The sequence below is a fragment of the Apaloderma vittatum genome, unplaced genomic scaffold, assembly GCF_000703405.1.
Source record: "Apaloderma vittatum isolate BGI_N311 unplaced genomic scaffold, ASM70340v1 scaffold2799, whole genome shotgun sequence".
Taxonomy (NCBI): Eukaryota; Metazoa; Chordata; class Aves; order Trogoniformes; family Trogonidae; genus Apaloderma; species Apaloderma vittatum.
In genome coordinates this window covers 6,597-30,589 of record NW_009735641.1, presented here as the reverse complement: position 1 = coordinate 30,589, position 23,993 = coordinate 6,597, and the positions used below count along the sequence as shown (strand labels likewise).

Here is a 23,993-nt window from a genome sequence, read left to right as displayed (position 1 = left end):
CTGCTGAAGACTTTGGTTCTGAGGCACCAATAAATGGCATTAGCATTCTTTTTGAGAGAGTCCAGAGCACGCCATAACTTCTCTGTCAAGTTACAGCTGCAAAAATCACTGTAGCAAGAAATGAAGTGGGCCGGCCACTTACTTTCCTACCTTAATCAATAACTTTTCTGCTATTTCCAGCTGCTGTCATAAGTGGACAAAGCTCGAATGACCTGGTCTTTATCTATTCCAGATTAAAGGCTACAATTTGACTGTTAACTAGAAAAAACACTATCAAGTTTGACCTGTAGGAATGCCAAGAACACAGGTCTACTGATAAACTAAGTTTTAAGAAATCAAAAAATCATAGCATCACCGGTAATTTTAGAGAGGCAAGCATGACTTGATCTTATCCTCTTCATTATTAAAGGGTCACATACTATTCAAGCTGAGATATCTATGAAAAAAATAAAACCCAAAGACACAAAACGATGAAGAGGATTAGATATTTCTCCAAGTTTGCTGTGGGCAGTGTCTTCATTAGGCCATGGGCTTCTCCTCCAGGTACCTGGGAAACAGACCTCTATTTCCTTCCTGCTGAAGGACACTGTGATCTGACAGTTTGGCATAAACTCGTAGAAATAAACCAAAGGTTTAGGCAAAAATAACACCAGCGTGAACAAAGTGTTCCAGCTATTGTATTTATCATTTATATCATTAGTATACAGTATACTGTTTCCATTAAAAACTACAATAAATTGTAGATTTTGAGGTTAAAGTACAAACATACAGTGAACTCTCAGAATATATGATTTCTAAATATGTAATTTTTTTCCCAATGTCTACATTTGAATTTTAAAAATCTTGTTCAACTAGGAGAAATGTAATAATTAAGGAACAGGATGGTGTAGTTCCAGGAAGGGAGACAAATCTTATTTTTCATGTTCCTATTCAGTAATTGAGAGAACAGGGGAGTGCAGTACTGCCAGTAGAAGTCAGAAGCTACATCTCACAGTAAGTTTTCCTATACCATATGCAATATACAGCTTTATTTAGCACATTGTAAAAATTAAAAAGGTTAAAAGCAGGAAAGAATAAGTTAAGTTCACTAACCAACATTCATTTTAATAATTAACTCATTATTAAAGCTGCCTTTCACCACAAAGGCTTCAGGTTTTACCTGATTTAGAACTTTTTGGAGATATGGTGTTCCCATCCGATCTGCCATGTGCCTATACGCTGGGTGGGAAAGAAAGAATTTTCTTTCTGCTAGAATTGCTGCTTTTATGTCCTTCTTCCCATCAATGTCTTTCTGGCTTCTGTTTACAACACCAATGTAACCTACAACAACAGAAAACCAATGGGTAAGTCAATGCAACTACTGCCTGAATCACTGAATTAAATAGAACTAGACTGCTTCAGTTCAAACCAAATCACTGATCTAAATACAGAAATACACAAAACTTTGCTCTCCTGTAAAGACTCCACTTCAAAATTAAAGTAAATAAGTAGAAAATCAAACCACACACACATAGATCTACATAAGTGAGAGACATGATATCAGCAAAATACTGGAAAAAAATCTTCTTGTTTGCTGGACCAATATGCTTCATAGGAGGAGATGGTGGTCTCACCAATAAATTAGAACTAGAATCAATTTTTTTTAATGTTGTTAACAGTATGAGCAACTGTGGTTGTAGCTACTAGAACAATCACATGGAAAATTTCTGGAAGGGGTCAAAACTTGGTTTACAGAGAGATTACCAAAGCTCTGGTGCTTGCTTCTGTCACATGCACAGTAAAAATTATTAATCTGTTACAAGCAACAGCAACCTGGCACGGAAGAGAAAATTGGTTAACAACTTGTGCTGACATTTCTTCTTTTCTCTGGAACATGCAGTATATCTTCCAGCTCCAGGAAAAAATATATTTTACATGCTGGACATTTTTAGCATAGCCAACCTTTTATATTTGCTGAAGAGATAACAAAGAAAGCTAAGAACTCAAGTCCAGTATAGCCTTTGATTCACCTTCCAGGACTCCCACCACCAGCCTTATCCAAATCACCTTCTGGATTGTAAAGAATACAGGCAACTAAAAATTCTCACCTCTACGAAGAGGAAGTAGCTTGTTTTCTAGAATTTCTCTTGCATCTGTTCCTTCATCCATCAGATCCAACTTTGTGATCACACCGATGGTCCTAAGGCCTGACCAGGGTAGAGGCAGGAGGGAAAAAAAAAAAAGATAGTGAAGAATCATCTATGTTCATGAAGAATTATTACATCTTACAGTTATATAATAACAGATGCGTGATGCTCTCAAACCTTTTATCACACAGTACCAGCTACAACTGCAAGTTTCGGTACCTCTGGAAAAGAAAGGATCATCGTTGCCAGTGCTGAAATGTGTTCCTCAAAACTCTTCAACAAGGCTCAGCATCCCTATAATATGACTGCATAAAAGTCATGATGCAAGTACCCAGAAATCCCACCAGCACTATGGTCCATTTTACTAGGTGCTAAAAAAAAATTCTAGATAGGCATTGCCCCACCTGCTTGTTCTTACATTTTTAAAATACATTTACAGCATCACTGTCTGAATGTCCTGAGGTAAAAAACAGTTATTGTGATGTTGAAGCCTATATGAGAATGCATTTGTATACAATATGCAATATATTATAAATTATATTATACATTATTATTATTATTGTATTATAAATTATATTTCACACAAGAGTTGATCTATTATTCCCAATTATGTTATTACACTTGAGGACAAAAAGTGGTTACATTGCATCACGCTTACCTTGAGGGTCCACTTCCTTAGCTAACTTCAGTGCATCTGAGTTGGCGAGATCAGTGTTAGCTGGAGTCACAGCCAGTATCAGACAGTTTTCTCGAGATATGAACTGCATTATCATGTCTCTGATCTGTTGCTCAATATCTGGAGGCTGATCCCCTACTGGCACTTTAGTGATTCCCGGCAAATCAATAAGAGTCAGGCTTAATACTATATGGAAAACATAGCATCATAAAACTGGTTAGCATGCCAGACTTTTCTAAAGAGGCCTAAATATCTATGGCTGAAGATAAATTTTAGTCATGTAAAACCTCACATAATTACCTTTATAGGTACATAAATATTCTCAGTGGTTTAAACAAAATGCCTGACAATCTGAAAAGTACACTTGTTTCCCTGTCGGCTTTTCATCTCTGATTTAGTAGTACTATTTAATACTTTAAACACTGCAAGTGGCAGAGAATGATACTTATTCTGAATATCCTTGAAGGTTCTTAGACAAATGAACATGGCTTTTTCCACCAACAGACCATTCCCACTGTATCTTTCATACGAACTCCAAATAGGTTTATTTGTTGTGGGTTACTTGTTTAGTTTGTTGTCGCGCTTTTTTTGGTTATATTTTAATACAGTTCTTTTCTAACCATGCTTTCAACAGTCTCTCCAATTGAGAAATTCCCCCCAAAAAAGCCTGAATTGTAGAGCAAAATTGTTGTTAAGGGATTTTGAGATACATTGATTTGGAATTTGGGGATGTTTTGTTTGGTTTGGGTTTTTTTTCTCTGTAACTTCTTAAGAAAAGTAAGAAACATAAAAAGGTCTATCTGTTACAAAAATCTCTTTGCTCTGGCATGATTTCCCCCATACAGGCCACAATGCCAACTAGAACCACCCTAGCTTGTTCAGCCAGTACTGGGGTGACAAGGTATCCTTTAAACAAATAAGAAAGACAAGATTCTTAAAAAGGAAACACCAGAAGTATATTTGGGGTTTGGCTAATTACAGAAAACAGTTGCTGAACGAAAACACCGATCCTAATAAAGCAAAGTAATAGCATTAGGTAGGAAATTTTTTCACTTTCTCCTAGAGTCAGCATGTTCAACAAACCAGCTTTGAGACAGGGCGTTTAGTTCAGCTCCTCTCCCATGGCTATGGATGGCTCTGCCACATCTGCATAGCAGAGAAGGGCTCAGGCGAATATGCTCTTGCAGGGTATATCAAAGGGAGGTTCAGCATCTCTTTAATTACCTCTCCTCTTATTTTAATCTTTCTGTCCTTTGATTTGCAATGAAGGCATCAGATGAGGTGGTTAGAAAAATAAAGTGCTTCAGCCAAACATACCACTTTTCTCCTGTATCCAAGACAGATTTGATGCAAAACATTTTCTCTAGATTGTCTTCATTAAATTGGGCAGATGGCAACCAGAGAAACTAACTTTGATCTATACTGGGGGACTACAACAGCAAGCAGCTTCAAACACTTATTATCTAAATATATTTTTAGTGACAGCAAACGAATAAGCATGCAATGGGGCAGGGAGACATAATGGCTTTGTAGATCATTGATCAGGGAATTCATCCGGAGGGTGGCAAAATAGTTTTGTCACTCAAGTCTCCCATCTCCTTCTATTTGTCTTTATTAGTGAGCTGCTATCTAATGGTACATGGACCGAGGGAGAGATTAGTTTCATTCTGGTGCAGAGTAAAAATATTTTTAAATCATGAGAGTATTAAATGGGACAGAGAGTCTATGTTCTGCCCAGCTCTAGCGGCAACAGCTCTCTACTTAAAGTGGTTCATAAGACAGGAGAAGTTGAGGATTCCTCCAGATACATATCCACTTTTGGCTCAACTCAGTCACAGAAACTTTTTCATCCCAGAAGACTTCTGATCAAGCAAGGAAAACACATATAAAAGGAGATAGAGCTACATAATACATTACATGACAGAAATATAAAGTAGAATGATTTTACCTACCATGCGGAGAATATATCCTCAAATTAATAGGAATTGAAGAAATGCCTTTGTTCACTCCTGTTATTCTATCTGTTTCTACTTCAATTTCCTGTCGAACTTCATCAAAATCAGTAAATTTCCTCCCTTTGCAGTGTAGAAATTCAGCATACTCTGTGAAAAGTACCAATAGCAATTCTGTATTTCACTGGCTTATAGACTTGGACACTCACTTTCAGGTCCCTAGTATTCTTCAGACGTGTATGCACAAAAGCACGTCAGCACTGGTGTCAGGAAAGCACTGTATATGAGCATATGCTATAGATATGATTGCGCAGATGAAAACCAGCCTACAACGAGAAAGGGTTATTTAAAAAGTCAAATTGACTGGATATAATTTAGTGCTGTTATCCTTAGCATGTCGTCTTCTCAAGTAACCTGAAAGACTCGAATAGATACCATTTACATTAACAGAGTAATAAACAGATTGTGAAACAGATTCTGAGTTTTCTTCTGATTACATTTGCCTGTAATGTAAATTTAAAAAAGTAATTCAAGAAAAGTAATTCAAGTTCTGTATTGTGAAAGATTATCAGCATTTCTTATCAAAAACTAACAGCCAGCATTACATGATTTTAACAAGAGTTCTGTACATTTTTAAGATTATAATGAAAATAAGACCACTTAAAAACACTGTAATGTTTTTAACACAATTCCGCATTTCCTAAAGATTTCTTGTAGTCTAAATCCAAACCATGCTTAAGAGGTTTGTAAAATTTTATAGATAGAGCTGTGATTTTGCTGAAGTGGGAGAACGCAATTAATTTCTAAGTCTTCAATATCATACGACTTTCTCTCTTACCTTAATAGAGCGCCAGCCAGGAATCAGGGATAGATACAGCCTAATTTGTTAGACTCAAACTTTACATTAGGTCCCTGTTTTAAGTCTTGAATTCAAATACCGATACTAATTATCGTAACCTTCTTGATTTTCTGCCCTAGAGGTGCATAACCAAAACCATATCTCAGGATTTTAAAACTGGGGTTTCTTCCTTCAAAACAGAACACAAAAGCTTCTGTCACGTAGCAAAGTTGTTATCAGAAGTACCGATGTAAATGAAAATCACAGCGAGAAGCTCACATCCTGTCCCCGCTGGGTCTAAGCAGCAGGACAGGAGAAAGCCTGAACAAATTTGTGTATGTTCCAGTTAATTCCATTCTGCCCTGAAGGCCTAATCTCAAAGTTCCATATAGATGTTTCCTCTCCAGAAAACATTTCTTGATAAAAAGCCCTCAATGACCAGGGCAAAGACCTGGCATGTCCTCAAATCCCAGCAGCTCAGGAGACCTGATCTAGAAACACAGATTGACAGAGAGCCTCAGGCTGCAGCACTGAAGCCTGTTTCCCAAAAGTCACTTTATTTCTTCTGTTGACAGGGCTGTTTAATAAATAAATGGGGGCAAGGAAAGTCATCCTTGTTAAGAAAAAAATAATACACCTCTTATTTTAAATATTACAAAGCAGCTAACAAAGACTTCCATCTTACTTTTTACAACTGATGAATTCCTGAATACCTTATACTCCTTCTCAGTTCTAGCAAAAATGGCAATGAATGGGGGTTTCGTACGTTTCATTATCAACTGTTTATCAAAAATAAAACCAACCAAAACCCAAGGAATATTCAAATATTTCAAAGTGAAAAATAACATGGTGCACAAAAAAAATCTCAATTGCTCTAGCACATTTGCGAATTCGTATGTGTAAAATTTGTCATCTCAGAGTTGGAAAATATCTACCTATTGAAAAAAAAGCTGACAAGTGGTCCTTACATTGTCCTAGTTCTTCATGCACTGCTCCTAGCATAAAATAAAATATATTCTTCTCAGCTACTTTTTTTTTCTTTTTTCAGTGGTTCATCAGATTTTCTCAGAAAAATATTTCAAAATTCAATAATTAATACTTCGTGCCTAGTTGACTGATTCAGCTGATAGTCAAGGACGCTTTTTTTTTTCTCTTTGTTCTACGTAACAGTCAATAACAGAAAGAGTCTCAAGATGAAATGGCTTCAAGGTAATTCAAAAGAAAACGTTTGCTACTTTTCAGCTGTGTTAATATTCATCCATGGCTCATTCCTCCCCATGACATCTGTGGTCCCACTGGTTCTGAACGAACAGACTTTACAAGGGTTCATAACCTGTGGTGCCATGCACAGCCTACGGAATAAAAATTGAAACGAACAAGCAGTGCTTTGTTTCGTTCCTTTCAGCCCCTAGTCTGTCCTTGGCAATCACCAAATTCCGACTCAGTTAAAACTGGAAACAGAGACCTAAAACTAATGAAACAATTCAATATTTTCTCCTAGAATATCACCTATAATCTTTCCAAAACTAATAATGCAAGCCACGCTTTGGGTTATTTGATAATTATATATCATTGATATGAGCTTTTTTATTAGCTGATAGTATCACCAGATAGAATTAAGTGTAGATGTTCTTCTGGGTATTTTTATCAGTAAAATAAAATCCCTCTGTCACTTAAGCGCATTGGCCCAAAGTGAAAACAATTACAGGAGAAATGCTCTGCCGAGAAAGTCAGTAACACTCTGCTTCCCTGGTCTTCTGAAATATTTTTCTAGTCCAAAGGAGATCATTTGAAATAGTACAGATAGATTTTTATCTAGATAAGTGATAAAATCTTCACAAAACAGGATTTTCCTCACTTCTGTACATCTAGCCACAAGCCACAGCTAAATGAAGGGTGGAGGGAGAGAAGTTATTTTGGCTGGAGGGAACTGCATAGTTCATACCATAATATACAAATAGCAAGACAAATAATGGATTTACTCCTAATTTTGCAATCCAGCATTTAAGCATAATTAAGCTGAGTTCTAATGTAAGTCACTTATCACAACGGCATTAAAACTGTGTGTGACTTAGCACTGATCTATCTGGCATTTTGGGGATGCTACTGTTTCACAGATACTGAGTCTTCCCAGCCTCCCCTTTTGGTAAAAAAAAAAACAAAACAAAAAACAAAAAACACGACAAAAAAACCCCAAACTCCAAACAGCAGTAGCCATATGATTATAGGAGTTTTGGGGTGAAAAGTTATTAAAAATTATTATTATTAATATTTTAAAACAAGAATACAACACATTTGAAAATACAGCATTATGAGTATATTAAACTCATGAGTCCCACAAGAATCAGCAAACTTTAAAATTATTAATTTCCTGCTGTTGCCTTTCGCATAGTGTTTAAAGGACTGCAGACAGATACTTAGGATCTTTGAGGATTTGGTCACATGGGAAATATAAGAACATGAGAAGGCAATATGATACACTTCAGTTTACAACGGGTTTGATTAACATTGCAATAAATAGTAGTGAATTTAGGAGAAAAAAAAAGTAAACTTTTTATTAATAGGAAAACTCACATGTATTAATTTCATAAAAGTTACGCTTCATCTATTTGTGCCATCATAACTATTTTGGGACACAAGGAATCAATCTCATTACATATCATAGATATTTGCCAAATACGAATTTAATAAACATGCTCTGTTCTGTCATTCTATCAGTAATACAAGACCTGGAAGGATGTCCTTTTCACTCTGTAAACCACTGTGGATCCATGTTATAAGAGTCCTTTCTAGACCATGTTTCCTGAGATTGCTTATTATATAAAAAACCATGCAAGATAATTTAAGAAATCCTTACTGTACCCAAGATAAGATACCTACCACACCTTTATTTACAAGCCTGCTACCTTGTAAGAAAAAAAATAAACTAGACTGATATGATGGGGCCTTTTCCCTTGGTGAATGTGTTGGTGTTACTAACTAGTTACAGATTTAATTATCCTAGAAGTGAACTTTGACTGATTGTTCCATCACTTTTCTTTATTATGTTTTTGAATATGGGCAAATACAGAACCCTTTTCCAGTCTTTCAGTAAGAGGATTCCATCTATCCGGACATCACTGAGCATTAACCTGGGATCAAGGAAACAAAGAGACAGCAGCAAGACTTGTAGATGCAAAGGAAGATTTTCAATTTCTGCAACCTTACACTAACAGCCTAAATTCAGGTTTTAGACTGCCAGCACCACCCTTCTTCCAGCATATCAGTCCCATTTGGAGGCTTTCATCGTCTCAGGAAGGGGTCACCAGTCACTACCACCTTTTCTCCATGATGACATCATTTTTTAGTTTTGGAGTCCGTAGTTCCCACATCTTTACTGGTCTCTACAACAACTGTTCATCATCTGAATGAGTAGTTGCCAGAGAGCAGGATCCAGAGAATGGCAGCCACTGTCTTTCTGCAAAGTGCCCAGTCTCTCCCATGTTACTGGCACTGCAGGACCTTTCTAGCTTTTGTCCTTGACAACCTCCAAACGCCTTCCTGCGGATTAAGTCTCTAAGATAATTGGTGTTAGCTGAAATAACCAATCTAAATTTGTTACAATTTTTTAGTTTTCTGTTAGAGAATTGTTTTGCCACCAGATGGCAATAAAAGATGGGTATGCTTGAGGAGCAGCCTCACAGGAAAAGATATTTGCATTAAAGCTCAGCAACTTTAATAGAAGAGAGCATCTGCAAGACTCTGGAAAAAGAAGCAGAATGTCTTTTGAACCTTATGGTGATTTACTTTCCACTTAATCTTCCAATTAACAGAACTGTAACAAATGTGGGGATTGTACATATGACTCATCTAAAAATGTACACCTCAATAACAATTTTCAAAACCTGTTAATCTGACATTTCTTTAGCAAAGAGACTGAAACAAGATCGCAAAGAAAGTATCAAATCCCTCCAAAACCAGTTATCAAAATGAGGAAAATAGTCTTCCTATAGCCAAGAGATTTTAACATGTAAATAACAAATAAAAGGATTTATTTATCAGGCAATGTATTTTAACAGAAACCTACAACAAAGGCTTCACACAACATCTAAGTACATTTCTTGTTGTCACTTCTGGTTTTTAAGACATACTACCCAGTCTCAAGAAATCTAGACAATTATTTCCATTCCACAGGGAGGTGAAAGCACAGAAAGAGGAAGAACAGACTGCCTAAGGTTACACAGACTGTGTGGCAGATATAAAAGAAGACATATATAAATAAATTGATCGACTGATCCACATCTCAAGCCCTTCTCAAGCATTTCAAGTCATTGCCTTCTCAAAGCTTACTCAGCAGCACCATTTAAAAGTATCTATTAACTCCTACAAAAAGAATTTAAACTTACTGATCTATTAGATCAAAGAATCACCAAGCTAGGAAGCATACTGAAAGTTATGAAACAAAAACTTAGTATGTTTAAGAAATAAGTTTTAACACACAAGTTAAGGCATATCAACTCAAATGAAAAAAAAAAAAAACACACAAAAAAAAATAAAAAAAAAGAAAAAACAGGCAAAACTTGCAGACAGAAGACCAAGAGTTGAAAAGAAACTAATGTACCTTACATGGAATTCAGTTATGTTGCTCTAAGACTACTGAACACTAATGCAGCCTTAAAATTCTTGTCTGCAGTCAGCTGTGTGCCAACACTTCTATCTTAAAGACACACAAGGAAAAGTCCTTCCAAAAGCACAACTACAGGAATATGTAACGCATTCCTCCTCCTGAAAAGGAATCATGAGTAAGAAAGTGGGAGACCAGCACTCTACACTGCTGAAATTTCACAACAGTTTAGCATCTATAACAAATGCTGTCTGGTGAGAAAGAACGAGTGCCCCGTATCTTATGCAGCAGCAGTCAAATACTGAAAAAAACCAGCGTATTGTTTGCCTGAATTTAGACAGCAGACTCTCACAAATCAAAATTGTCCTCACATCCAACTTCTCACCCAGACAAAGAGCAGGTGAATTGCTCCTGCTTATACCCTGAATGGCTAATCTTATTTACCACAGCTGTGTTGTCTGCCTTGTAAAACCTGAAGTTCACCACCAGCCAGCCTCCTAACAGCAACCTGTCCACACCTGGGTCTTCTAGAAACTCACCAAATTGCATCTTCTCAGAGGGGACTATTTTCTCCAGAACCATTCTCTACTCTGAGCTCCTTCAGAGACTAGCAACAGCAAAGGCACAAGAGTCTTGTCAGACCTGACACTAGATAGTCCCAATGCTACAGAACTGCCCAGGATCAAATGCGGTGACCACAAAGAATGTCAAGCTGCATTTGGATTGCTTATCATGCTTGATGTCAGATGGGAAACAAAGCTGCTTTACCAGAATTTAGGTCTGTTTATTGGAGAACAAAGACTGCATGCTTATTTGGTTCAATTCTCTCTTTCAGCAAGACGTCATAGATGCCATTTTTCTTCCATAGCAGAGCAACAACAGAACCAAAAACATGAGATGAAGAATAAGAACAAAAAATTGTGACCCTACCTACAGGACTGGCAAAGAATTACTTTGGGACAAGTAATGAGTATCAGCCTCTGACTGCAAGACAAAAGCCACCTTGGAGCCTCAAAAAAATTTACAATATGTAGATTTTTTTTTTTCTTCTCTCGTCTAGCTAGTGCAGTAATTTATTTGATAGAGGCCACGTTTACAATTTCATCTGAAATGCAGCTGGGCAGTCCCAAGAGACTCAAAGTAGGATAGTCAAGAACAAGTCAGAGTCCTTCAGAGGATGGTAAATTATTTTTAACATCCATATTATGACTTATTCTATGTTACTAAGTATTTCTTACATTTTCAAACTTGAAGGAAAATAGTCACAACTACTAAAAGGACTGACTTGTTGTGATATTTAATTAAAAACTTTGCCTCCAAGATTTGAGCAAAGTACAGTATTTGCATGGATGTGGAAGTTCAAATGGCACAAAGCCCTTTAGGAATTGTAACTGCTTCCACCAAAATATGTTAATGATTAAAGGAGGTCAAGATATTGCTACAAAAGAGCTTGGAATAATTACACATAATTTTTTTTTAAAAAAAAAAGGAAGTAAACAAAATTTTAAAAATATTCCACATCTCATGAGATACATTTCATACTATTGAACTGTTTCATGTTACTGCTTGCATATTTGCAGGGGTAATAGCTCTTTACCTAGACATGTCAGATCTCTCAGATGTTGGAGGGCCCCGGATAACTCCCCGCAACTGAACCCTGCTGCAACCTTCCATGACATCTCCAACCCTAATAATGAGTGGTCAAAGTTTCCTCTTACTTGGGCATGCAAAAAAGCTTCAGCTGTCAATCATTATCCTTAGTGCAATGACTCAAAGTTAAATGAAGCTTTAACCTCCTTTGTCAATCAAACCCACATTCCAAAAAGTTTCACAGCCATGTCCAAACTGTTGCTAAAATATCTTGCAGTTATCTCTGCCTGCCTATATAGAAAGTGCCTCCTCCCTCCCAAGTAATGTTATAGGATTAAGAATACTTATTTTTTAAAAAGTCAAGAAAGATCCTAGGATTAGAGATGTTGTTTGCTACAGCAACAAGAACCTGATACAGTCCTCTAATTACTTTCTATAACATTTTAGATAATTATGGACTTGATAAAAATCAGTCCAGCATCTGCTTCCTGTAAAAGAACACTGTGCTTCTCTAAGCAGTTTTCTTTATTTTCCTTTTTTAAAATTAGTTCAGAAATATAAAGGTGGCGTAAAAGATAAAGTTATGTGGAATTTCACCACGAAAACAACAGGGGAACAAAGTTTAAACAAAGTAACAAAGTAATTAAAGCTTGCATTTTAAAGGTCTTGGCATCTAATCTCTAACAAGAAATACACAGCATTTCCCAAAGGGAGAAATATGTCTTGATATCCAGGAAACATGAAATTAGGCTGAAGCTCAGTTCACACGAATTTTTGAGGGTTTTTTTTTAATGTGTGCGTGTGTGTTAAGTTATAATGAAGAGCTACTTTTCAGCAGAGAAGGTACCTAGATGCCTATCTAAAGTCACTAATACTATAAGAATCTATTAATGGAGAAAATACCAGAAAGAGAAAAGCCCATTCACTGCCCCCGTAACTGAGGGACAATTATGTTTTTACAAAATAGGCCAATACAGACCAGTTGGGGTAAGTTTAGAATGGATATCTAAGTATTTAACCACTTGAGGTTGGAGTGTTAAGAGCTTACTTACTAATTTGTACATCCCCACAGTTTAGTCATTTGTGTTAAAAATGTCAGCACGGAGCTTGATTCTCTTCTTCTGCTTTTACATGGTGCTGGGAAAACTAGATAAAGATTCTGCACAGCTAGGCCTTATTCATGCATTTCCACATAGTCTGTCAGAGATCAAAAGCCAGATATGCAGAAACTGCAAGTGCTCATATCTGCAACTAAAATGAACATCTTTTAGTATATATAAAACACTACAAGCACATTAGAAACTTGAGGATTTTCACGTGCGTAAGTTGAGCATAGAGAAATATCAGATTCCATATTTTTTCCTTTCTCTTCCACCACTACAGAAAAATTCACGTAGGCATTGTAAGTATCAATGTGTTCTAAAACCGGTAACCCACAATCAAGCAACAAACCAAAAAAATAGATCCTAGGCAGAATGAAGCTAGACTTTTGCTGCTGAACAACAAAAAGACCTTTTAGAATGAAAATGCCTACATTTAATTACAACTCACATTAATTACTACTCACACGTCGGGACAAGCTAGAGTTCTACAGGCAGCTTCAATTTTGCTTCTCCCCCAGTTTCACCATGTTCCATAATTTAAAGAGCACTTTTTATTTTTAAATACTGCTTTGGATTTTATTTCATTTCTTTTTACTATTTTAAGTAGAAGACAACAGTAAGCCAGTGATTTTGTTGCTTACATTGGTTTAGAAGCAACAACAAAAAAACTGAATACTAAAAACTGTAGCTGCTTTTATACGTGGTATGGAACTGGGTGGATTACAGCAGATTAAGTGCCCCTTGGAAGGGTACAAAGTGATGAATTCTGATGGAAGATCTCATTACGTCGCACAGCTCAGTGGTATAGACATACTGTGTTTTTATTTTTGACCAGACAAATACACAGAAGCCTTGTTCTCCCCGAGTCTACCTTCTGCTCTACTTGGTGCAGTGAGCCCAACCAAAAAAGACAAGTCATGAAAACAAGCTGTGTGGAATCAAATCTGTGTGCACTGGAGCAAGAATTAATGACAGAAATACAGCAATTTTGGTGTGTTAAGTAATGCAACTGTACAGCTCATCAAGGAATTAATAAATCAAAGCTAATTTCTAAAACACTTTATATGTAACAATATTTCTTCACGTCTTCAATTTTGATCTTGAATTAAATTTAAATGTGTGTTCTAAGATTTAGATTTTACTGTTTTTCCAGATAGGACAAGGAGATTAGATGGTCCTGAGTAAAACTTCGAAGCAGAGGGCCTTTGTTATAGTCTAGTTGCACCCTTCTTCACACCGCTTGGGTTTTCCTAGAACTTTTTTGATTCTGCTTAAGTACATCAGCACTTTGTCCAGACAAAGAACCAAAAAGCGAAAGAAGTTACCTGTTTTGGCAGTAATGAGTTGCAGGACCAACGGTCGTCTTGTTACAATTCCAGAGCCTCGTGGAAGAAAATCCCTAGAAACATAAATAAAAACAAAATAAACATAAACAAAATAAAAATAGTTACTGCCCAGAAAGCACTGTCCAGTTAAATAAGTAAGATGTCAGACTAATTTGGAACCTCCTCTGTACCTTCAGTTGCAATGAAAATGAAAGTTGGTGGGGACGGATTTACATCAAACACTAATATAAAGCAGATGTTAATTTTGGTTCAAGATAGCAGTAGATCATCAGATAAACAAGCATTAAAACTAAATTACTGTCTTGAGGCATTACCAATTCTTTTTTTTCATGACCATTATATACATTTCAAAACTCACCTTGAATAGTAAGAGTTCCTGAAGCCACACTCACATTAATTGGGCACTTGAAATAAAAGTGTCCTCACCCTACACTTGATTTGAAGAGGATATGGGCCTATGAACACATGCCCTCGCACACAGCACATCAGAGCTATGGCCAAACCGAATTTCTAGCACTCTGCACCTACTCTTTCACACACTTCTGCCAGCTCAAATCCCCAAATAACTTTTCCAGCAACACATCTATCCAGAAGCTTTTGAGTGAAAGATGAACCCTAGAAATACTCTGGGACAGCAAGAGGGAGTGTCCTTGAACCTGACACAAGCAACGATGCAAAGGCAGCAACTCTGTCATATTATTATGAATTCACATGATCCTTTCCATGCCTCCAAAGACTCCCTGTGCAACAGAAATCCTAGAAAAATATTTTAACTAATTGTTAGTTGCAAGACTAATGACCAGAAATCCAAAGAAAATAACAGACTTTTTTTCTCCCAGTTGCTATAGCTATTAAACTCTTGCAAACATTCAGACGAGGTTCAGTTAAGGGCTCTGATGAGTTCTCCTTCAAATAAGCATCCTCAGAGAAACAAAATTCAGAGGTAAACAGACAGTACCACAATCAACTTAAGCTCATGGAAATCCCCTTTTTTTTCCTGCCTTAGCAAGGATGCAGAATCACTTTCTTACCCGCCTTAACAATATTGCTAACTCATCTCTCGTTCTTGGGTAAAAAGTAAAGCAGCGAACTGTCAGGGCGTGAATTTTCAGTCAAATTGCCGAGCTGATCGTGGTGACCGTGTTGTCACATGTGCTAGTACAAAGCGTGAGGCAGGAATGTGTAGTGTGTTTGGGAGGGCTGGGGAAAAGGACAAGTCAGAGGAAGAAGACCCAGCCCTATCAGCCCTTTAGACAGAACTGCTTAGACAGGTCTGGTCAAGCCACTTGAGAAATAATTGTGTATCTTCGTACTGACCTTGTGCTACTTAGCAGATGCCTAATATTAGCAGTTCCTTTAAGGCTACACACAAACCACCTTGTGCTACTTAGCAGATGCCTAATATTAACAGTTTCTTTAAGGCTACACACAAACTTGCAAGGTTTAAAAACAAGTCTAGAGGGTACATTTATGAAAAATAAAACACAAATATTTCAAGCTTCAGGATATTATTTGTGCAAATCAAGTCTAGAGGGTACATTTATGAAAAATAAACCACAAATATTTCAAGCTTTAGGATATTATTTGTGCAAACCAGAGAACTTAGGTCTGAGGAGTCCCAGGTCGAGACAGGCTCAAGAATGAAACAGTGAACCTCTTTCCACAAGCATCAACAGGGTTATTATTTGTGCAAACCAGAGAACTTAGGTCTGAGGAGTCCCAGGTCGAGACAGGCTCAAGAATGAAACAACAGTGAAGCTCTTTCCACAAGCACCAACAGGGTAAGCACGTTTTGGCAGCCTGCAGAAGAGAAATAGGGCAACTCTACCTGTGACACAAGCATGAAGATTTCCCTTCCATCCTAACACCTAGACACACACACAAAAAATTTTAAAACACACAATAAAACAATCACATAAAGAAGCAGTTCTAAGGCTCTGAGGAACAAGACTGGCTGTCAGCTCTGTCCCTCACCACTTTACAACCCTCCAGCATTTCTAATGAAAAATGTTAATTTCTAGATAAAATTCCCACTTTCTCAGTACCTGTTTATGTGTGTCAACAGTGCAATTACTCTGCAAACTAACACTAAAGGACACCATAAAAGGAGAGGCTATTCAAACACAAGCTAGCTCATTAACTTCTATACTCTCAAGGCAAAAGCACAATTAATTAGGAATTCAAGTAATCTCTAAAACAAAGATAATGCAAAAACATCACACATACTGATTTTTATACGTTGTGATGTTTTACAACACTTAAGACAGCAATAGGATATAAGAACTACCTTAGAGAGATGCTAAATGCCTTCAAAAGGTCTATCACAATTTTAATACCTGCTAATGGAGAGAAATTGGTGTCTCAGTGAAGTTCTGTCTACTGATTTTCTCACAAGGAAGAGGAGACTATTTTAATAGAAAAATAAGTATTTCTCTGTATGCACTGAAATGACAGTAGCCCAGGATATAGAAAATACCTACTGATGACAGTTTCATACTCTGATTTTTCAAGCATTTCAAGTTTTACTTTTTTAAAAAAAGAACATTTTTTTTCCCATAAAAAAAGCTAAAAGGAATTGCTATTTGGAACACACTGATCACAAAAAACTAGAGTCCTCTACCGCACCACATGAGGCAGTGAAATCTTTCTTTAGGGAGTCAAAGACTAAAAAGACCTATTGATTTTCTGCTTCAAACTAATCACATTCAGAGATAAAGAACACTGCATTAATGGAACTCCTAACTATACAATACTGCCCTTCCCTCAACAGCAACATTAGAAAGAAATGTACAGTAGCAGATTTCCTTCAGAACATTCTCTTAACATGTCCAAAATAGATGACATTTGATAACCCTCTCTGATAAATTAAACTATTGTCAAAAAGCCCATCGTCTGTTCAAGCAAGTGTCAGCAGAGAGAGGTTCCTGCTTGGTGAGAGAGCGAGCTGTGTCGATCACACAACCAGATAAATAGCATGCAGAAGAACATGAGGCTTCTCCTTCAGATGTAGAGTTTGAAAAGCAAAAAAATGACAGAGAAAGAGGATAAAAAGGGGCTCATGGGGAGAGTTCAGGAGAAAACTTCCCCCTCATTAACTTCTGAATGTGTATTGTACCTCTATGAAAGAAATATCAACCTCAATTAATAAATCTGCCCTCACGGGGACAGGGAATTATTTACACCTTTTTTAAAACATTGAAATTTCATCTTCAGCCACAAGGCAATGGCATCTACGCACTTTCTCCGCACAGTCTAAATTAGATGCTACAAATAAATAACTTGCACTTTTTAAGGAAAAGCAACACAGTATTACAGCACAATTCTAGCAGCAAGGGAAACTGATTAACTACTGTACAACTTCTTCTGCAGAAATACCTACTTTGATATCCACAAGATAGGATGCAGGTCTTCCCTCCCCTTGATATGGAAAGCTTTCTACATAGAGTTTGTTTGTGGTGATCAAAAAAACCAAACAACTCAGTGTATTAGGAATGGCCCCACACCTTCATTTTTCCCTAAAACATCTACCTAAATAAAATGTTTCCTAAAGAAGAAAAAAGAAAAACTTCAGTAGCAAGAAATATAATAGGACTGAACACAGCCAAGTTACTAAGGTTCCTTCTGACCAAAAGGATGATGCCCCTCAATGTCCTGGTGGCACACTTGACATTCTTTAAAGGAGAGGTTTGAGATAATCGCTTTTCCAAACTTTTTGGTCAGTGTGTACTGATATGTTTAGTTGGAGTTGGGAGAAAAATCACATCAGAGTTGAAGCAGCTGCCAAGAAATCCATCTAGAAAAAAGGACATGTCTGAGAATATATGCACAAAGACACCAAGAAGGGAGAGGAAAGGCTGACTTCTGGGACAGAGGGAGTGAGCCTGTGAGTACCTGTGTGCACAACTGCAAGACTACTTAATGATACCAAGGGGCAGGAAACAAGAATAAAACACACTGTGCAAGAATAGAGCTGGGAATGAAATATACGTTTCTTTAAAAGACATGCATCCTACATTAAGGATCAAACCACTTTTACATCCTAATTCTCAGAGAATTTTCTGCAAAAGGTACTCTGCTGACAAGAGCAATCCTAGCTCAGCAGCAATGCTACTGTGACATGACAGTCGGAGACCGGCAAAGCCCGTCCAGCATTATCTAGCCAGAACTGAATATATCCAATGCAAATAAGATGCAAGAAGTCAGGTCTTCCAGAACATCACTTCAATAATTCTCCAACCTTAGAATGCACTCATCTTCTAGAGTATCACTAATATTTTCAAGAGCAAAATATTTTCAAGGTCACATAATTTCTACACCAAAAAAAAAATCTCTATAAAAGTATGCATGTCTTATTGCACAACATAAACTACGCTATCTTTGCTCTCTCATACAGCTCATATCCAGCATCAGAGGTCTGGATAAGTATATCTGCTGAAGCGTTTGTTTAATGTGTAAAGTAACAGATACTAGTTTGAATCTGACTTGCAAAAATCCAGGTCTCAAAAACTGGTGTCACAGGATGGTAGAAGAAGTTATCAATGGCCATACCAACATCTTAGCATTTCACAGTAACAAGATAGTTGGGGGTCTGATCTTTGCTAGAATTTTACTGTAAGGGGGGAAAAAAAGTTCATGTGTCTATACATTATCTTTTCATCATCATACAATATCCTTTCAGATTTCAGAAAGAGCAGAAAACATAGTGAAATTCTGAAAAGGAAACTAGATTGGTTCCTTTAGTGAGGTTGTCTCTTTATATTTCAGGACTATAGCTTACAAAGAAAGGAACTCAGACAAATAAAATATAAACATAATGTGTGCCAAGTGAATTTCCATTTAATGGAAGAGTTTTCATTTAGGAGCTGTCTAGAACACTAGCAGTATTTATTATGTTAAAAAAAGAAAAAAAAACCCAAACACCAAGACAGAAGAATTCCCAGTTTGTGTGAAAAGCAATGATGCATGACCACTTAAGGAAGAGTTTTCATTTAGGAGCTGTCTAGAACACTAGCAGTATTTATTATGTTAAAAAAAGAAAAAAAAAAACCAAACACCAAGACAGAAGAATCCCCAGTTTGTGTGAAAAGCAATGATGCATCACCACTTAAAACCTAATCATGGTTTCAAAAGAATAACTTAAATTTCTTTCATTTGGATAGGATAATACTGAGAAATGTTTTGCACTTTGAATAGTTACATGGTTGGTATTATACAGGATAAATGGTGATTAATTTACATTAATACCAATATAAGTATTCAGATAAAACATTAGGGGAATCCAGGAAATCAATTAATGGAGGAAATTGCCAATGATTACACAGTAACTACATTAATTAAAGAGCTATAGACAAGTAAAACTGACAGTGATGAATTGTTAAAAAAAAAAATTAAAGTCACTTCAAAGAAAAAGCCTCTACATTTTTCACAGAGCATAAACAAGACAGGCTCAGGACAAGAGCAATTCTTCCACAGAAGAGCACAAATGACCAAACACCATCAGCAATGTTACTTCTACATGCTCAAATTCAGGAAGGCTGTATTCCACAGGCTTCTCGTATGAACACCACCGCTTCGGGAGCATTCCACACAGGCCTTTATTCCCAGGATTTGCCAAGGACTGCGACACGGCTTCAGTTGCAATAGGAAGCAATTAGGCCAAAAAGTCAACAGTTTTCCTGGGCTTCTTTCCAACACACTGTTTATTGTGTTACACGACTCCAGCCTGGCACACTAAGAGCACTTGTAACGCTGGTGGCTCATACTGGCTGCTGAATGGCAAAAGAACACACTGTTTCACAGTGGACACCTACACATGCCTATACAGCCAAGGATCTCCCAGTTCTGTGGCAAATAAACACCGTACAGAAGTACTACAAAAGGCTTTCATTTTTCCAGCATTTATCATACTTAGCCTCAAAGCAAAGTGCTACAAAAGAACCTAACAGGGAAAAGTGTGGTTCAGTGACAGCCTACAGAAGAGAGACATTAAGAATTTCTAACTTCTTTCCTCAAGTTCACATTCTAAAACCCATAAACCAAAATCAGGTAGTTTGTAACTAAAGAGCTCTTAATGGTGAAGATCTACATCCTGAACACCTGTTTTGGCATATACATTCTATCCCAACTGCTCGTGCTCCTGTGCTCACCAACACCTCAGAGGACCCATCAGCAGATTCTTCATGCCCTTTCATTCATTACAAAGCAATGTATGCCCAAGCGATGTGAAGTGAACTTGCCTTCTAAGCAGAGACTTTCTTAGAAATTAAATTCATAATGTCAAGTGAAGTACTTTCTCATAGGAGGTTTGTCATCACCAACACTAGACACCACTGTATTTACTCTTCCTCGGTGGCTTTGGAACTATCTTCATTCCTCTACCCTCCAAACAACAGTACAAAGATAATCCCAGGACACATTTTCAGGAAGTCACAAAAGCTTTAAGGCACTACCTCTGTTGTGCTTTGATGTTCTCAAACATATATAATTTATCTTTTTTCAGTAATATAATAGTATACATCACTTTCTACATCACACTGATATTTGGCTATATATGCTCTTCCTCATTAGCTCAAAGTATAAAGACCAATTCTTACTATCAGTCATCAGTTGATCCCTCACCTCCTTTCATTAGTTACAGAAGAGTAAATGCTTTTTGTTTTGACACAAGGTCTGTCAGCCAAGAGAGTTTCCCACAGCTTTGTTCAACAGCTTCAAAATCTCAGCCTAATATAATGGATCCTCTTTACTGAAGACCAACGATACCCATCTTAATTAGGCCTACTAGCAAGCTAAACGCATTAAGAGGCTGTGGATTTTTAGTGATCTCGGATCTATTATCTCCTAAAGCTCAATACCAGTCTTTCCTGGGTCTTTTTGTAAGCCACACTGCATAGGTGCTGTCACCTTTACCATGACACTTGGTGCTTAGTTCAAGTTCTCAAATGAAGGTTGCTCTCAGTTCACAGTAACATTCTTCCATGGTAAATCTTCCTTCAGCTGAGAGATCATTTTAACTAACCTGCTGAATCACAGCAGGAGTAACTACATGCTGCAGCCCATGCAGTTTGAGCATGTCTTTAGGGATGAGAAACCGAGTATCCAAACATCTTAGAGCTGTTAACTGTCTCTTCCTTTCAGGTAGGACAGATAAATTTGGTGTCCTTGAGAAGCCATTCTCCAAACCAGTGGTGTCCTTTATCACCATTGCTAAGCTACTGGAACTGAAGAGCCAAGCAGAGATGTTCCCCACCTCCAGCTATCCCATCCATCACTTTCAGGTAAGCTCACAAGTTGAATCAATTAAAAATAAAAAATCTTGAAAATCTTACACAGCACTACAACCTAGCAGCCCAAAGGGGTGTCTCTAGGTCTCCTCTCCCCAATCCTTTATGGAACTGAGACCACCCATACAAAAATCCAGAGAGCAATGGTAGAAAAAAATTTTCTCAAAGAGACCTAACCATGGCAATAAGGTGAACATTGACTGTAAAGGTATTTTTGAAAATCCCTCGAAGAACTTCAGACAAGATGGCAAGAGATTTCTGTCACACTAGCTGGGCACCTCTGTAGCAACTTAGTGCAGTGACAATGCTTAGGCAGCACTAAGGCAAGAAAGCAAAGCTTAAGATATCCTCTTCCTGCAAAAGACTGGAGATGGAGCAGGCTTAAAAAACCCTGTCATTATACCTCTCCTTTGTCGGGAAGATGCTTTCTTTAAGTAGCAGCAGCATGGTTCAACAAGAAATTATTACATCTCGCTCATTAAAGTAAACATCACAGGGCTATGAGAAAAATCAATGCCAAAAATTACTCTAGCCCCAGTCTTCCACTAAACACGACTGGAGTTAACAGGCTCTCTAAAACAGGGGACATTTGAATAGAAGTCTGAGAAGGCACAGACCATTATTAGTACACCAAATCTAATGTCATATTTTGACAGGAGTGAGAGTACGTCACGTTGCATTTCTACACAGAAAAAGGCAAGCCTGTTCAAAGAATCGAGGAAAGAAAATGCGCTACCTAGTATTAAAAAAAAAAAAAATTACATCATAGAAAGTTTAAAGTCTCAATAACATTTATAGGACTGAAAACTTGCCATACACAGCTACGAAAACTTGCCAGACAAAACCACAGAAGTGGTAAGATGAACAGTGCTCTGTTTGCAGTGATTGTGCTCGGGCTGTAGGCTTGCTGTATTAACAGAGCGGGAAGCTGCCAACGTGCAGTCTCGTCGGCAAGCCACTGTATGCATGATGCATCTGTCCTCCCTGGCAGGCATCCAAAACTTTGCTGCATCATCCTAATTCCATTCGCAAAAATGCCCTTTTTCCTCTTTCTCTTTTAAGATTTTACAAAAGCTTCTGCTATTTCCTGCCCAACAGTGGTCTCCATCAATTCCAAGGAGGGGGTGGAAGGGGAAGAAACCACAAAACACACAAAAAAAAGCTTAACAATTCCCAGAATTTTTGTGTTGAAAAGAATAAAGCAGACTTTGCAGGACAACTGTATTCTCCCTAATCAGATATGTTTGCTCTTAGGAAAGGACTAATTTGCATAGGATGTTGGTGCACAAAAGCCCATCCATTCTCAGGATGAATACTAATGCAGCAAGATTTTTTGTTGTTAATTTCTTGTATTGAGGCACAAAATCTTCACACTCTTTAAATTGTTGTCAGTGCTCTACATAGAAGTTGGGTGATTTTTATCACTTACAGCTGCCAAATAAGGTTTCTTTGGAAAATATTTGAGTAAGAACATTTCCTCAATAATATAATCAGATAAAACACTGGAAAAAAAAATTAGATTGTAACAATCACAAAGAAACACTTAACACTGCAGACATACTAGCTACACCAAGCTAACTACTATGTAATTATTTCCATTTACCAAGTAATTCACCTCTGGATACAAAACTTTCAGATATCGCAATTTTCAGCACTGTCATCAAAAACCCCCACAAAACAAACTCCTGCCCTTCCTCCCAAATTAGAATGTCCTGACCGCAGAACTATCAACACGGACTTTCTAAACAGCAGTAGAGCATACAGTCAGTTATGCCATGTCCTAGTCAAGTCCAAAAAATTTTGCCTCTCCAGAACCATTGCGAAAATACATTTATCTCTTTTGCGGAGCTGGACTGTAATTGAATTCAATTCTTTTACTCCCACCAGAACATATGCATGATAGAAACTGTAGCATAGAGACAGCCTGAATTTATAGATGGAAAGACAACTACAGAAGGAAGGAGGAAAGCAGGATGTTTCCAAAACAACAGATGCAAGCCTCTCAAACAACTTCTGCAGTCAATTTATCTTTTTTACCTGCCCATTTATCCTGCTTTGAACCTGTACTATGTGCAAATGTATATATTGTCCATAACAACATAAAGTCTGTTTAGCTAAATATTGAAATTTAGTATCAGCCAGGATCTTTCATCCGTCTGCTCACCAGAAACCAAATTATTACCATGAGAAAATGTTATATAAAAGAGCCTGACCAAAACGGTGTTTTATGCTGTTACTTCCCAGAATACTAATAAAGTCAAAATGCTGAAGGTCTCAGCCCAGACTTTTAAGTCTTTGCAACCTACTTCCCAGACTTGATGGACATTGGGGATCTTACGTCAACATTTGTTTAGCACCTGAACAAACTAACAGGTGCACACACAAGGGCACAACACTGCCTCTGATGGATTATGTTAAAATTTCTCCAGCAGCTTCCAGCTTGGCTGCTGAATAGCTCTGGAACACAGCCAATTTC

The 23,993-nt window shown here is 37.4% G+C and overlaps 1 protein-coding gene across 1 annotated transcript in view; it reads right to left on the bottom strand.

The window, feature by feature from the left end:
- The window catches only part of LOC104279373 (dynamin-3), a gene marked incomplete at its 5' end in the record, with an annotated part of 154,307 nt that extends 140,018 nt beyond the window's left edge, over positions 1–14,289 (bottom strand). Inside the window, 5 exons of the mRNA XM_009876641.1 lie at positions 1,160–1,320; positions 2,088–2,186; positions 2,785–2,988; positions 4,755–4,904; positions 14,214–14,289. Of these exons, the coding sequence (XP_009874943.1) occupies positions 1,160–1,320; positions 2,088–2,186; positions 2,785–2,988; positions 4,755–4,904; positions 14,214–14,289 (690 nt within the window). The remainder of the gene's footprint in view (positions 1–1,159; positions 1,321–2,087; positions 2,187–2,784; positions 2,989–4,754; positions 4,905–14,213) is intronic.
- Positions 14,290–23,993: the final 9,704 nt, after the last annotated feature.